Source organism: Euphorbia lathyris, chromosome 7, assembly GCF_963576675.1.
Source record: "Euphorbia lathyris chromosome 7, ddEupLath1.1, whole genome shotgun sequence".
NCBI classification, from domain to species: Eukaryota; Viridiplantae; Streptophyta; class Magnoliopsida; order Malpighiales; family Euphorbiaceae; genus Euphorbia; species Euphorbia lathyris.
The window spans coordinates 63,673,195-63,688,934 of NC_088916.1; the positions used below are offsets into that span (position 1 = coordinate 63,673,195).

Here is a 15,740-nt window from a genome sequence, read left to right on the forward strand (position 1 = left end):
TTCAAATTTTATGTAAAGTAAGTATAAAATAGATTTTACTTGGAAACTTTAGGGTGTAAAAGTTTATTATTTTATATGTAAAGTTGCATTTCCTTAAAATCGATAAGAGCAAACCTCTAATTCAAAGATGAAGACGAGAGAAACGCGTGAAACGAGAGGGGCGACGGGGGCGATGGTGAACGGAGGGAGCGGTCGAGGTCGGGCGGCGGTCCGGGAATGGAGGCGGTGATGCGTTCGTCCCGTCCGGTGGAGGAGGCGCGGGTCTCCTTGGCTTGGGAGAAGGAGTCGGATCTGATCGGAGTTGAGGGGATGGTGGCGAGATCGACTGTGGCGGATTCCGGCGGCGTGCGGTTTGTGGAGGCCGGATCTAGAGGAGATAGGGTGGAGGGGGCGCCGGCTAGGGTGGATCCGGTTGGAGATTTGAGCAAGATGGTGGCATGTGGGGCTGTGTCGCCTAAAGCCATGCCTGCCGTTTTCTATGGCAACGATTCTGGCATTATTGCCGGATCGGGTGTTGAGGATGGGGTCGGGTTGTCCGACCAGGCGGTTTTGAACTCATATAATGGACAGAAAGCGTCCGTGGGGATCCCTGTGGAGGAACTTAATTCCTCATTGGATTTAAAAGCTAGGGAAAAATTGATGAATGGAGTACAAGGAGGTGCATCTCCGGGGAACAAAAAAATGAATTGGAAAAATACTGTGTTGGGTATTGTGGAGGAGGATAATTCGATGAACGAAGGGATGGAAGAGGAAGACTTGGAGGGGATTTTATCAGACTCAGATTTGGAAGACGAGGAACAAGAGGATCCTTTGTGCCCTGTGATTCGTCTGTCCTCGGCTGACAAACGATCCCTTCGATCAAATTGGAAATTGTCCTTAATAGTAACGGTCCTAGGGAAAAAAATTGGATTTAGTTATTTTGCTTAGAGAATCCGGTCTTAGTGGGCTAAGAAAGGGAAAATCAGTATCACTGATTTGGAGAATGACTACTATGTGATTAAGTTTACTCAAGCTGAGGATTATGAAGCGGTCATTAATGGGAGCCCCTACATTATCTCCAATCATGTTCTTGCCTTAAGACCTTGGGTTCCTAACTTTAATCCTAGGGACTGCTCGGTTAATAGGATTTTGACTTGGGTAAGATTCCCAGGTCTACCGATTGAATATTACAATGAAATATTTCTAAAAAAAATTGTTGGGCTTGTTGGGAAAGTCCACCATGTGGATAAAACAATTATTGGAGCCGAAAGAGGCAAATTTGCTAGAGTATGTATTGATATCGACCTAGCGAAACCCCTATTGTCCCAATTTTGTCTTTAACATACTATCTACTACATTGAGTATGAAGGGATTCATAATATCTGTTATGAATGCGGGATGTTTGGTCATACTTATAAGGGATGCCCTAAAAGAAAGTTGGTAACTATGGAGTTAGGGGAAACTGTCAAGGCTAGGGAGGAGGATTTCCATGAGGATGTGAGGAATTTCGGACCTTGGATGTGATGAGGGCATCTTGTCCCTGGACGTGGGGCGTGAGAGAGAACACGCGGAGCGTGAATCCGGAGCCAAGAGAGATAAAGAAAACCACGCGGAAGAGGGCTCATCAGCCAAAGTACGTCCCGCGTACTTTTGGGCACGTCCCGCGTATAATGGATACTGATCCTGAGAAGGGCTCATCAGCCAAAGTACGTCCCGCGTACTTTTGGGCACGTCCCGCGTACTTTCACTTTTCAGGAACTTGTTCCTTACTCCAGCTCCTCCTTATTTACAATCCTGCCACTCTTTATTCACACCTTTGCCACTCCCTAATTATAACTCTACCACTCCTATATTTACACCCATGCCACCCCTTATTAATTAACCCAATTTACCCTTTAGATTTGTATCTTAATTAGTAGATAGTTTACCCTTTTTGTAATTTGGAAATTAGGTTTTTGAGATGATATAAATTCATCTCTTTCTCTTGTAATAGGGGAACTTTTATCAATCAAATTATTAATCTTCTTCAAGAAGCTTTTGTTAAGGTTTTCACCTTCAACACTGGGGATTTCATATTCCTATGGATTTAGTCCATGAAGTTGGGATTCACTCCTTCTAGTTTAGCTAGAGAATTGGTATTCTTTGTTAGTTTACGATTAAAACTAACACGTCACGATTTCAGATAAAACCGATCTGTATCAGGATGGTGGCAAAGCGGTTTGGGAGACGAAGGACTCGCGCTCTTGTGGCCCATAATCTCCCTCTTGACATTAGTAGTGAGCAGATCCGAATCCAGAATGATTTTGGGAAAAAGGAGATTTCCAACCCTAAGGAAAGTGTGGCTTCTGTCATCCCTTTGAAGGTTTGTTCTGGATCTCGCTTTGGGGTTCTTCCGGTGGATGGAGAGCAAGACCCAGGTCCTACTGATGATCAATCAGAGTTGGAAATGCCAGATTTAGAACCTGCTGATCCTGTTGAGAATAAGGTGGAGACTGACAACCCTTTGTTTGAATCCAAAGAAGAGTCCCAGAATTGTCCTCAGGTTCAAGCTCCTCAAGGTTCAGAATTAAATAAAGAGGTTAGTTTTTCTAAACTCAGTATTGAGACTAGAAATGATAAAACCATGAAGGTCAATAAGATGAATATGAAGAAACTTAAGGGTAGTAATAAGACTAGCCAAACCTCTTGTGGCCCATATATTTATTAGGGTTGCTGGTACTTCTGCTAGGCTCGCAGGAGCCCCTAATAAATATATGGTTTAGGTTTGGTTGGGCATGTGCTTTGTTGTCCTCTTTTGATGGATTTGTTTGTTTGGAATGTTAGAGGAGCGGCAAGCAAGACAACCCGTATCCATGTTAAGGATTTGATTAAACAGTTTAACCCTTCGTGTTTTGTTCTTTTGGAAACTAAGATCAGCGGAGCTAAAGCTGATGATGTGGTGAAGTTATTTAGAAGTTGGAAGTGTGTCAGGTCTTAGGCTTGTGGCCGAGCTGGTGGTATTTGGCTTTTTTGGAAACCTAATCTGGTCTAGTTGGATATCGTCAAAATAGATAGACAATTTATTCATAGTAAAGTTACCTTCCCTGGAAATAAACCCTTCTGTATTACTTTTGTTTATGCAGATCCGATTCTGGTCAACCGTAAACGTCTTTGGGAGGCCTTATTTTCTTTCAGTACAAATATGGTGGAGGCTAGGTTTGTTGCTGGAGATTTCAATGATATTGCAATTATGAGTGATCAGAGAGGGGGTGGAAATCACTATATTTATAGGTGTCTTAATCACAAGAAGGATATGGATGTGTGTGATTTAACTGATATTGGTACTGCGGCTCATAAGTTTACCTGGAAGCGTAATAGTACCTTTGTTCGTTTGGACAAAGTCTATGATAATATTATGGCTCAGAGCTTTTACCCGGAGGCGACCGTGTTAAATCTCCCATTCCGTCATTCTGATCATTGCCTTATCCTTCTCAGCTTGGTGAGAGCTCCTCGGCCGAGAGGGGAGAGACCCTAGGTATCTGGTGGCGTGGGAATTGTTGAAACACCTTTCCACAGGATTTTGATTTGACAAAGTTAATTAAGTGAAATTAAATAGTCTATAACACATTAAGTTTAAATGCTTTGATTTATTGTTACTAATGTGTTTGTTCAATGTTGAGTTTATAATTGTTATAAGACATAAAGATCATAAGGCCCAAGCCCTATATAGAAGTCAAAGCCCAAGTCAAACAAGCCCAAGATCACTCAGCCCGCGTATTTCAAAACGCTGCCGTTGAGTATTGAAACGGAGCTCACCAATGAAGGATCGAGAAGATCCACGTAGACAACTTCGGTATGAAGCTGCTGAGCTGTCTCGACAAAACGTACAAGACAGCCGCTGACTACAAAGCAGCTTCCAGACAAAGTATTTCCTCTTTTAGTACAGATCAAAAGACGCAGCAAGCTGTCTGGTTGACGTTACCTAAAATGGAGGAACATACAGTCACACTGACTGAAGAACAGAAGATGCTGGAATCTGATTGGCCAAGAGAACTGCTGACAGACTGAGTGAAAACGACCTGTAGCCGTTTTCCTCCAACGGTTATTTCGAAATTCGAAATAACCAGAAGCTCTCACAGCTCTCTATAAATAGAGCATTCAGAATCCACATTAAACAGAGAACTTTGAGCAAAAAGCCGTTACGCTGACCAAACGTGTACAAAAAGTTCTCCATCAAAAGCAAAGCAAATTCTTACACCACAAGCTTATTTATTTGTGTAAAAGTCTAGAGTGATTGATCCTCAATCATCTAAGGTGTTCTAGCAATTGTTGTTTAGGACAAATCTTAATCATTTCTAGGAATAGAAAGGAGAGGCTGAGTACTCGGTTTTAAGTACTCAGCGGAGAGATTAGGATTGAGTAGAAGTATAGAGGAAGGTACTCTTGTCATACTCAATTGCTGATATTGTAAAAGGTTTGAGGCTCTACCTTTAAAGAGCTCAGTAGAGGATTTGAAATCTCGGAAGTGTTCCGGGGACAGGACGTAGGCTTGGAAGAAGCCGAACCTGGATAAATCTGCTGAGTGAAGTATTTCTAAACCTTAACTCCTTATTCATATTGCTTGCTTAAAACAAACTAAAACTGACCAAGTAAAAGAGGTCAAGCTGAGTTGTGCGCTGTCAACGAATTAGTTCAGGAATAGACTCCAAGTGCCATTTCCTGACCTAAGCAACGAAACTGACCTAGTCACTAGTTGACTAAGCCAGTGTCTTGTCGATTGATCAGCGCCGCTGTCATATAATCTTTTCTTAAGAAAAAGAAATTTGCCCTAATCAATTACAAAAGGTCAAATAGTTCCTAACCCCCCCCCCCCCCTTGGAACTATATTTGCAACCTTACAAGGGACCAACAGGAATCTCACCCTGATTTTAAGAAATTTGTGCATGATAAATGGAAGCCTCATTCTAATGTCTTACCGGCTGAGGAGGGTTTCAGAAGCAATGTGGTGAGCTGGAATAAGAACACTTTTGGCCATATTATCAGAAGGAAGCAGAAGATTCTGAGAAGAATGGAAGGTATCCAACGTAGCTTGGAGATCAGGTTTGATCATAGTCTGAGTTGTCTTCTTAGATCCCTCCAAAATGAGTTGGAAGCGGTGTTGAAGCAGGAGGAGTTACTTTGGTTTTAGAAATCAAGGAAAACCTGGATCAAGGATGGAGATCGCAATACAAGGTACTTCCATCTTTCTACGGTTATCATGAGACAGAGAAATCGGATTGATGCTATTAAAGATCTGGATGGTAACTGGGTTTATGAGGAGGAGGAGATCCATCTTTTGACCCTCAATTTTTACAAAGAGTTATTTAAAGAAGACCTGGTGGACTTGGATTGTGCTCTGGCGGTTTCTACGTTCCCAACTGTTTGTAAGGATAAGGTTATTGAAGCTTTTCACCCTACTGACCTAAAAGAGATTGGCCAGGCTGTGTTTAGCATTGGTGCTTCTAAAGCTCCTGGGGTTGATGGTCTCCCGGCTGGCTTCTACCATAAGCATTGGGAGATTGTTAAGGAGGGAGTTTACTCCTTTATTAAAGGAGTTTTTGAAGGTTCTGAGGATATTAGGCTTGTGAATAAAACTCTTCTGGTACTGATTCCCAAAGTGGAGAAGCCTTCCTCTTTCTTACAGATGAGACCTATTAGTCTTTGCAATGTGATTGATAAAGTGGTTACCAAAATTGTGGCTAATAGACTTCGGTGTATTCTCCTTGAGATTATTAGCCAGAATCAAGGAAGTTTTGTCCCGGGAAGACAGATGATGGACAACATTGTTATCGCTCAAGAGATGGTTCATTCGATGAAAGTAAGAAGGGTAAGAGAGGAATTGTGGCTCTTAAACTGGATCTGGAAAAAGCTTATGATCGGATTAACTGGAGTTTTCTTATGGATAGTTTGGAGAAAGCTGGGATTCTAGACAAGTGGAGAAAGTTAATTGAGGTTTGCATTTCTTCTCCTATCTTTCAAGTCTTGATTAATGGGGATATGACTGAGGAGTTTACTCCTTCCCGGGGTATCCGTCAAGGGGATCCCATGAGCCCGTTCTTATTTGTCATCGCCATGTAAAGGCTCACTCATCTTATCCAAGATACTGTTAACTCTGGGAGGCTTCATCCGGTCTCCATCAATAGATTCTGTCCTTCGATCACTCATCTGTTCTTTGCTGATGATGTGATGATCTTTGTGGATGGAAGTGAGGAGCAAATTGGTGTGATTATGGATATCCTTTCTAACTTTTGTTCTGCTTCCGGTCAAAAGCTTAACATCCCGAAGTCTAGGATGTTGTGCTTGAAAAACATGAACCAAAGTGTCTGTAAGAAGTTGAGTGAGATTTCAGGTATCCCTCTGACCAAGGCTTTTGGAAATTATCTTGGGGTTCCTCTCCACAGTGATAGGGTTTCAAAGGCTTCGTTTAAAGAGATCTTTGATAAAACTAATAAGAAGTGTGCAAATTGGAAAGCTAATTCCCTTTCTCTAGCGGGCAGGCTTACATTGATCCAATCTGTGAACTGTGATGCTCCTAATCACTTAATGCAAGCTTGTAAGCTTCCGGAACCTGTTCTTAATGGCCTGGATAAGATCAATCGTCGTTTCCTGTGGGGAAACTCAAAAGAGGGTAATAAAATCCATCTGGTCCCTTGGAAGGAAGTCCGCCAACCTAAAAATATGGGAGGGTTAGGGATTAGACAAGCCAGAGACAATAATAAAGTCCTTTTGATGAAAATTCTTTGGAGAATGTGGCAATCCCCGTCGGTTCTTTGGGTTCGGTTATTGTGTGGTAAATATAGAAAGGATAAGGTTTTGGGGGGGCCTAAAGAGAGAGTTCCTTGTTGTTCCTTCTTATGGAAAGGGGTCAGTGCAGTGTTCTCTGAGTTCCGATCTGGGATTGGTTGGTCGGTGGGTAATGGAAGATCCATTAGTTTTTGGAATGACACATGGCTGGGGGTGAAGCCTTTATTAGAGGAGTGTACTTCTCCACCGCCTCCGGAGATTCGGAATTGGAGTATTGCCGATGTGGTGGATTCAGAGGGAGAGTGGAGGTGGTCGAACTTTGAAGCTTACTTTAATCTGGAAACGCTCCTGAAGATTCGGGGAGTTAAAGTGAGCAGTGAGGAGGGTGATGGAGATAGTCATTGCTGGTCCCTTACAAGTAACGGGGCCTACTCCTGTAAATCTGCTTTTGAGGCTTTCTATATCAACTTAGATTCTCCTCCTTCAGTCGCTTGGAAGAGAATTTGGGCCTTGAAGGTTCCCTATCGCATCAGGAGCTTCCTGTGGCTTGGGGCTAAAAATAGGCTGCTCACGAACGTGGAAAGGAAAAGACGTCATCTAGTGGAAGCTGATACTTGTAGTAGATGCAAAGCTCAGGCTGAAACTACCTGCCATACTCTTAGAGATTGTGAGAAGAGCAAAAAAGTGTGGATGGAAATTATTCCGAGCCATTTACTGACTAATTTCTTTGACTATCCTGGGCAGGACTGGTTTATAAATGGGGTTAAAGGTTTGCTTTTGCCTGAGCTGGAGAATGGTGCTATTCTCTTTGCAGTTGTTTGTCACCAGCTCTGGCATTGGAGGAACGCTGATATTTTTAGAAATGGGGCAGTCATCTTTCTGAACTTACTTACTTTTTTCTCTAAAAAAATTAATACCTTTATTAATAGCTTCAAGGAGGAGGGTTTACCGAACACTTGCCAGAGCAAGGTGGTTCACTTATTGGGCTGGAGCAAACCCCGGGAAGGAACTGTGAAGTTAAATTCTGATGGTTCCTGTTTGTCGGATGGTAGGATTGCGACTGGTGGGGTCTTGAGAGACGCTGGAGGTGCTTGGGTGTCTGGCTTTGCTCAGAACCTAGGACTGGGTTCTTCCTTCTCTGCTGAGCTCTGGGGAATTTTCTCGGGGCTTAGCCTCGCTAAAAATCTGGGTTTAAAGAATCTTCTGGTGAAATCGGATAACCTTGAAGCTGTTAAGATGATCTCTGAAAAGAATGCCGTTTGTTTGAGCAACCAAAATTTAGTCAAAGGAATCATAAGGTTATGTTCTTCCTTTGATTCCATCAACTTTGAGCATGTCTTTAGGGAGCAGAACAGGGTTGCTGACCGCCTTGCTGCTGAGGGTCAGGTGAGGATGCTGGGAGTCACTACCTTCTCGTCTCCTCCGGATTTCCTTTATTCCTTGCTTTCTGAGGATCGGGTTGGGGTTAGCTTTCCCAGGCTAATCCCGGATTAGTGTTTTGGTTTTTTTGTTTTTTCTTTTCTTTACCTACCCAAAAAAAATAAGAGCAAACCTCTTTGTATTCGATTTGACATGTTTTCCTCTTCCGATTGAAAAAGAATAATTATTATAGGGTAATTAATTTATTAGTCCCTGTATTTTGACAAAACACACTGTTTAGTCCCTGTATTTTTAAAAACACACGGTAAGGTCCTTAACATTTTTCTCGATGAACTGTTTAGTCCCTAACATTTTTCTCGGTGAACTATTTAGTCCCCGCTGTTAGACTCTCATGAAGATTCTGTTAGTCAATTTGGATTTGAGTCAAATTAAACTCATCATTGAGCGTAAGAGGATTTCCACCTTCAATTCTAACAGGAAGAGTAAGCGAGAGAGATTTGAGTCGATTTCTACCTTCAATTCAAACAAGAAGAGTCGGCATGAGTGATTCGATTATGGGTTAGGGATTCAATCATTTCTCTATTTTTTTTGTAAGCGCGAGTTGTGAGAGAAAGACATAGAGGTGTGAATTGCTTTTGACTGATAAATAGTAAAGGGTAATTTAGTCATTTCTGAATTCATAAACGGTAAAAAATCTAATAAACATACGGAAGGACTAAACAGTTTACTGAGAAAAAGTTTAGAGATCTTACCGTGTTTTGAAAATACAGTGACTAAACAGTGTGTTTTGTCAAAATATAGAGACTAATAAATTAATTACCCATTATTATATTATATTACAGAGTAATTAGTTACATTATACAACAAAGCTTTAAAAAAAACGTGTAAAAGCTCTATTTGCCTCTCATTCATTCTAAAAAAACATTTATTTTATTTTATTTGTTTTCTTAGTTTTCAATAAAAAAAAAATCAATTTTCCACATAACGATCTTGTGTCAAAATAATAATGACTTTTGATTCTATTTCTAAAAATTACTACACTATTCTCAGGTTTTTTTTTTCTAGATTTAGCATAACTTACTTTTCAATTTATATATAAATTTTATTCTTTTTTTTTTATCAAATCCCGTTGTATCTTATGTTTCAAAGTTCTTTCCCAAAATTTTTCATTGTCTGGTCTACGTTCATCATTGTAAAATGCTAGTTTGTAATCTATCATGTTGGATTGATATTTTTTAAATGTTTTTACACCAACATTTAAAACATTCGTCCTGGTTTTAGTAGTTAGCTAAATTATGATAAAAAAAAAAAAAATTATACTTTGGAGATGATATAGTTAGGTGAAGTATATAGACATAGAATCAAAAATCTAGGATATATTACAAGACTCGTGAACACAATACATGCAACATAATAATATTAAAAGTAAATAGTAGCGTTGACCTAGACTTTAAATGACTAAATGAATTTGTTAATTCACCGTTACTCTAAAAGTAAAACATACCGCCAATCAAGCTTCATATGAGGCTTTACTATGATGAAAGTGGAAATTAAACATCTCTTATAAGAAGAAGAGGCTTCACCAAATCAACACTTGCGCCAACTGCAATTTAGAAGCTGAGACCTCTTTACATATCTTGGGAGACTGCCATAAAGCGAGATGTAGTTAGAATTTTTTTGTTCCTCCTTCTCTTTATCCTCATTGGTCTTCTTTTAATTTACAAGATTGAGTGATGTTTATTTAATTTCAAGAAAATAAAGTATCTCGATGTTAACAAGGATTGAAACATCCCCTTCCCTATCACTCTAGTGAATTTGAAGATGAAGTTGCATTTTGATTTTCCAATGTGAGAAGCACCTATCCATCTAAAAATTGGCTTCCTAAGTCTCTCCAACAAGTGAAAGATTGCCTTTCATCAACATGTGGAGAGAGGCAAGATTTATGTCCATTGCATGCTCTTTATTCTCAATTAGTACAGGCCCAATCAGGATCGATCCTAACATTTAATGAGTCTCATACGAAATAAGAGATAATGGACCCTTAATGGGAAAAAAAGTAGTTAAAAGTCTAAGATAGAAACTTAGAACCATTTTAGATTAAAAATATTAGATCATTTGGTCTCTTTTTAGGTCTGAACGGGTATTATAGTTACATTTATAACAAAAAAAAATACTATATTCAATAAAATTAAAAATTTAGGACCCCTTTTAGCCTTGGACCCTGGCCGGTCCTGAGCTCAATATTGATGGCTGCCACGAAAGGGATATAGGGCCTCCGAAAGCTAGATGTGTTATTAAGGACCATAATAGCAAGTGGAATTTTGGTTTCGCCTATAATATTGGTGACTATACAATTAGACCCGGCAAAGCGACACACGACCCAATGACACGATACGAACACGACACGCTTTTTTAGTGTTAGTGTTCTCCTCCCACTCTCTTTCACTTCTGTCCTTCTCTTTCACCGGTCACCGCCCCTCTCTGACCGCTCACTCACTGTTTATCCCTCCGTCTAGTCGTCGTTGTTTCTATCTTAAAAAGAAACTGATTACCATTTACCAACACTTGGAAACAGGTATATCTTAGTTAGATCTAATTAATTGATTCATATACACATGATCTAATTAACTTTTTGAATCTGTGAGTTCTTTTTCTAGATTTAGCTTTCTTTTTGTCTTTTTGTTCAAAGTATTTGAAATTACAGGTTGGGTCGTGTTATACAGGTCGTGTTGAACATGTTAGGTCGTGTTAGCAGGTTAAGTCGTGTCAATTTAATTGGTTGTGTAAAAAAATCGTGTCGTGTCGTGTTTACCGTATCAAGAGCATGTCGTGTTCGTGTTCTGATTTTGTGACACGAAAAGTTTTCGTGTTTCAGGTTTTGACACGAACCCGAAACCTGACACGACATGAAAATTGACAAGTCTATATACAATGATTCAAGCAGGGATATGGGCAATGTTCCAAGGCTTGGAGCTTGCCTGGAGCCTGGGGATTAATATGCATGTGATTGTTTCTTTCCACCCTAGTTGGCCCTTGTTTGGAATCAGCTTAATGGAAGTAATGTAATGTAAAATGTTAAATTGGGACGACTTAATTTGGAATCAATCCCGAGTACATCCAGTTTGAGATAGGAATTTACATGGTCATCTTAAAATGGTCATTCAGACTTCAATTTATTTCAATAAAATCACTTAACTTTAAATTTTATCTCAATTAAATCACTATGGCAATTTCAATGATTAAAAAACATCAGAATGATGATATAAGTGATGTTAATATGAGACCACTCATATTTCTAACCGAAATGACACATGACATCCACATATACACCACCCGGCTATCACGTGTCGATTATTTTTATGAAAAAAACTAAAATTTAGTTTTTTTTTATAAAAATACCCGACATGTGACTATCACATTTCATTTGGTCGGGATTACTCTTGTTAACATGTCACCCATGTCATTATTTCGATACGTTTTAACCACTAAAATCGACAAAGTTAGACAAAACTCAAAATTGAATAATTTTAATAAAACAATCTGACCATTTTGAAACAGCCATAATGCATTGATCCAATATGTTTATGTTGAATAGGAGGAGTAAGGACAGGATGCCTGGCTGGTACCCGGTTCAACCGGTCCAAACCTGATAGCACTGCAAAATCAATCCGAAACAGTGGTGCATAAAATTAAAAAATTTCATTAGATTTATCAAAATTTTGCTATACATAATACAACTGTGATTTCAACCTCAATCCTACACCACCCCACCAACAGCCATTCTAACGATCTATCATCGTGTGCGCTTAACAAAAAAAAATGGCACCATAAACATCAAAAATTTGATGTGATTGGCTTTTAGAAAGGAACTGAGTAAGGTAAAGCTAAGATATCAGCCTCAGACAAGTACCGAGCACAAGGCCAGACACTCGTTCTCTCATGGGACTGTTGATCACCGTGCAATAATTTGAATCTTTTACATCCAGGGCCTTCATTCTCTTTTGGTTCAAGAAGCCATGAATCATCAAAAAGGTTTTGATCCAATTCAAGAGCCGGAGGAATCCAGTCATCAATTAAAGATTTGTACCGTAATTCTAGTTTGTGTGGCTTTTTCTTATGTGAGGAAGCAGAATCAGTTTTGGTTTCATTGCAAGCAATGTTATTCGGTTTCTTATTCGCTTTCAAATCTTCAACACAGGCTTTCGCTTTCAAATCTGCAACACAGGCTTCTTTAACTTTAGCTGCTTCGGAACCAAATTCTGAATTAGAAGCAACAGAGTTGCATTCTTCTCGACATGGTACAGTTGCTACAGATACTGCTTTTACAGATTCAGAACACAAACCCTCTGCCCTAAGTGAGGCAACAGGTTCTCTATGCCTTTGCAATGGCAACCGAATGCGAAGGATATTCCCTGAAATTTAAAGATAATAACAAGTAAGAAACAATGTTGAACTCATCCCAAAATTAGTATGGAAAGTATAAAAAGCACTCACCGTGAGTTTTTGTAATAGATCCTGTGTCATCTTCTTTTCGTTTGTTGCCCCTTCCGCTGCTGTCCGGAGAATGACAGAAGTTCTGAGAACACACAGGCTGCTCATGTTCTTCCGTCAAATCACTCCTTTCAGCTTCTTCCTCTTTTCTTTTTGGAAGAATACTTATGTTTGATATTTGTTTGTATGTATCCACCATATAACCAAGTTCCTTCTTACCTTTGTCATTCTTCTTCTTATCTTTCTTCTCCTTTCTCTCCTTTTTATCCTTCCTTTTCTTATTATCAAGTTCTGTTATCGTATTCTCTCTGCCACTTTTGAGCTTTTGTATATCAAAATAACAGTTTCAGAACATACGGCCAGGGAAGACTAAAGAACATGAATGACCAAACCAATGATACCAAGGTATCTTCTCGGCAAGACTAAATATCACTTGCAACTTATCCATACACAAGAATAGCTACAGCGTGATGCCTTTATGTACAATACATGCATGCTAAATTAGCATTTGATTGGCATCTGTATATGTTAAGCCTATATAGGGGCTTGAATATCCCAAAAGTCTCTAAAAAAATTAACAAAAACTACTACTCTGGCATTTCAAACTTGCAAATTCACAAAAAGGCTGCAGCAACTAAGTATTGTCAAATCCTGGGGAGAAGGGTATATTTTCATAAAATTGGTCTCAAAAGCATAGCATTGTTGATTAAACGGATTAAAAATTATTACAAGATTAAAAAAAGCAAGAATCAAATCTTGGCCTCTTAAGGGTCATGAGCCACGCAGTTGATCGTTTGGAAAAACAAACATGTTTCACATTTTCAAAATGCATTATAGTTGAAGTAAAAACATCTCACAGCCAACCAAATTCGAAATAAAGAAAAAATTAAATTACTTAAAACCTTGGCTCTTGAAGTTAAATGTTTCTCCATAGTATAAATTAACATAGAAACCATACAGTCATGTTCACATGCACAGTTAGATCTAGGCTTATTAATTCTAAGCCTTAGGATGCTTTAATTCTAAGGCTTAGGATGCTTTGAATATCTAGTCTAGGATTCTAATAAACCTAGATCTAACCGTGAAGTACCAAATACTACATTGTCATTAAGGTCCCCGATAACACCATGTTCCTATTACAATGCTACTTCAGGACTATTTATTTCCACTAACAATTAACTATTCATTATTTTGAAAAAAGTTAATCCAAATACCACCAATGAAAATTGAATAAAAACCTTAAAGCTTTGTGGGTTTGATTGGATGGAGAGTTGGGAAGGGTAAGTAAAGGGAGGGAATGGGAAGGAAGGTTACCAAGGGTTCAGGGTTTTTAATTTTCAAAAAACAATAAAACCAGCCCTTCTAAACCCTTTGCAAAACCCTCATTCTCCCCAAACAAGTGTTTCCATCAACACTTACTAACCCTCCCGCATCTAATCAAGCTCTAAATGTTCCTTAAATCATAAATTAACTCAGAAACCATAACAACACATTCGTTCTAGGCTACTATCAGGGCTACTTCCTGACTATTTGCGCACTAACTCCTAATTATGTTTTACTTCGAAACATTTAATCCAAACATCACCAATCTATACAACACAGAACTTTCATTAACAGATAATTAACATCAATCAATTAGGAACATCCATACAAACACTGAACCTTCACTACAAAAACATGGGTTCTTCGTTCTTTATCAAGATTAAACTACAAGTCGATTTACAAAAAAAGCAGTTGAGCATGAACACAAAAGCCAGATTTGCTCAACGAACCTTAATCGGATCTCTCACGGCCTCACCGCACACTTCGTTGCTCAAATACCCCGGAGGAGGGTAAGGAAAGCACCGAGACATAGCGAGATCTCTGGTCTGTGACTGAACCCGAAAGTAAATCTTCAGGGATTGGATCGATAGGTTTTTTCTTAAAAAAAAATTGAAATCCCTCTTGGATAGGATTGCTAGGGTTTACCTAAAAGAATCAAAAGATGAAATTATTCCGATTAGAAGATGAGATGACTAAGTTTCCGGTTTGATATAGCGGCGGAGGAAAAAGACGGCTAGGGTTTTCTATGACGAGAAAGAAGAGAACTCTACAACCCTTGTATATACTATGGATTGCGTAAAACCTAGAGAAGGAGAGGCTATATATAGAGGGGCGAAGTCGGCGAAATTATTAGTTCTCTTTATTATCTCCAATGAGCTGGCAATGGAAAGTAATTAGGTTACCGATAATACCCTTTATTGAAATGATATTGTACGGCGCCGTTTGAGATTATTTCAGATGGCTCTTTCGGCAAAAGAAAATGTCCATAAATAAATTTAAACTGTGATAATTACTTCATACGCGGCTTATACTATTGACCATTAAAACATAAGCATCTTTTGAGTTTTTTTTTTTTAACAAAGCCAAAAGCAAGATATCATTTATTTATCGGTTTTGATATATATGCATGTATATGTATAAGTATTAAATATAATAGAATATTTTTTATATCTTTATACTATATTTATTATGCATTGAACTTTAAACATAATTTAATACAATAATGTAATGTAATTAATATTAAAACATCGATTAATGTACATTAATTAAATCAAAACGTCAATATACATTAAGGGTCCGTTTGTTTTATCCACTGTTTGTTGTTACGGTTTGCTGTTTGTTGTTGTCATTTGCTGTTACGGTTTGCTGTTTGCTTTTTGAAAAAGCTGATTTTCCAAAAAGCAGAGATTCTTTGTTTTTGTAAAAAGCTGCTTTTCAGGTGTGAAAGACAAACAGGAGGTCACTAACCAAACACCTAATGCTGCTTTTCAGATTTAAAATGCAAACAGGAAATAACTAACCAAACACCTAAAACTCTCTCTTTTAAAATGAAAAGGCAAACATGAGCGTGAAAAGTAGCAACCAAACGGGTCCTAAATGTCTTTACACTATATTTATTATGCATTGAACTTCTAAACACAATTTAATGCAATCATGTAATGTAATTAATGTTAAAACATCAATTAATGTACATTAATTGAATCAAAACGTCAATGTACATTAAATGTAAATGTAATGTAATTAAGTATATCTTTACACTATATTTATTATGCATTGAACTTCTAAACACAATTTAATACAATCAT

The 15,740-nt window shown here is 38.6% G+C and overlaps 1 protein-coding gene across 1 annotated transcript; it reads right to left on the bottom strand.

The window, feature by feature from the left end:
* Positions 1–11,798: 11,798 nt before the first annotated feature.
* Positions 11,799–14,738, bottom strand: LOC136235141 (uncharacterized). Its single transcript, XM_066024677.1, has 3 exons — positions 14,385–14,738; positions 12,616–12,934; positions 11,799–12,533 (listed from the first exon to the last, which is right to left on the bottom strand). Exons 1-3 carry the CDS (start codon positions 14,463–14,465, stop codon positions 11,980–11,982), a joined length of 954 nt encoding a protein of 317 aa, XP_065880749.1. The 5' UTR covers positions 14,466–14,738; the 3' UTR covers positions 11,799–11,979.
* Between the last annotated feature and the right edge of the window lie 1,002 nt (positions 14,739–15,740).

What these genes read in the sequence shown, in the direction of transcription:
- LOC136235141 (XM_066024677.1), bottom strand. Translation starts at nt 14,465, where the DNA reads ATGTCTCGGTGCTTTCCTTACCCTCCTCCGGGGTATTTGAGCAACGAA. An exon ending in CCGTGAGAGATCCGATTAAG is followed by an intron (nt 12,935 to 14,384) that starts GTTCGTTGAGCA and finishes GATATACAAAAG; the next exon opens with CTCAAAAGTGGCAGAGAGAA. An exon ending in ATCTATTACAAAAACTCACG is followed by an intron (nt 12,534 to 12,615) that starts GTGAGTGCTTTT and finishes TTTAAATTTCAG; the next exon opens with GGAATATCCTTCGCATTCGG.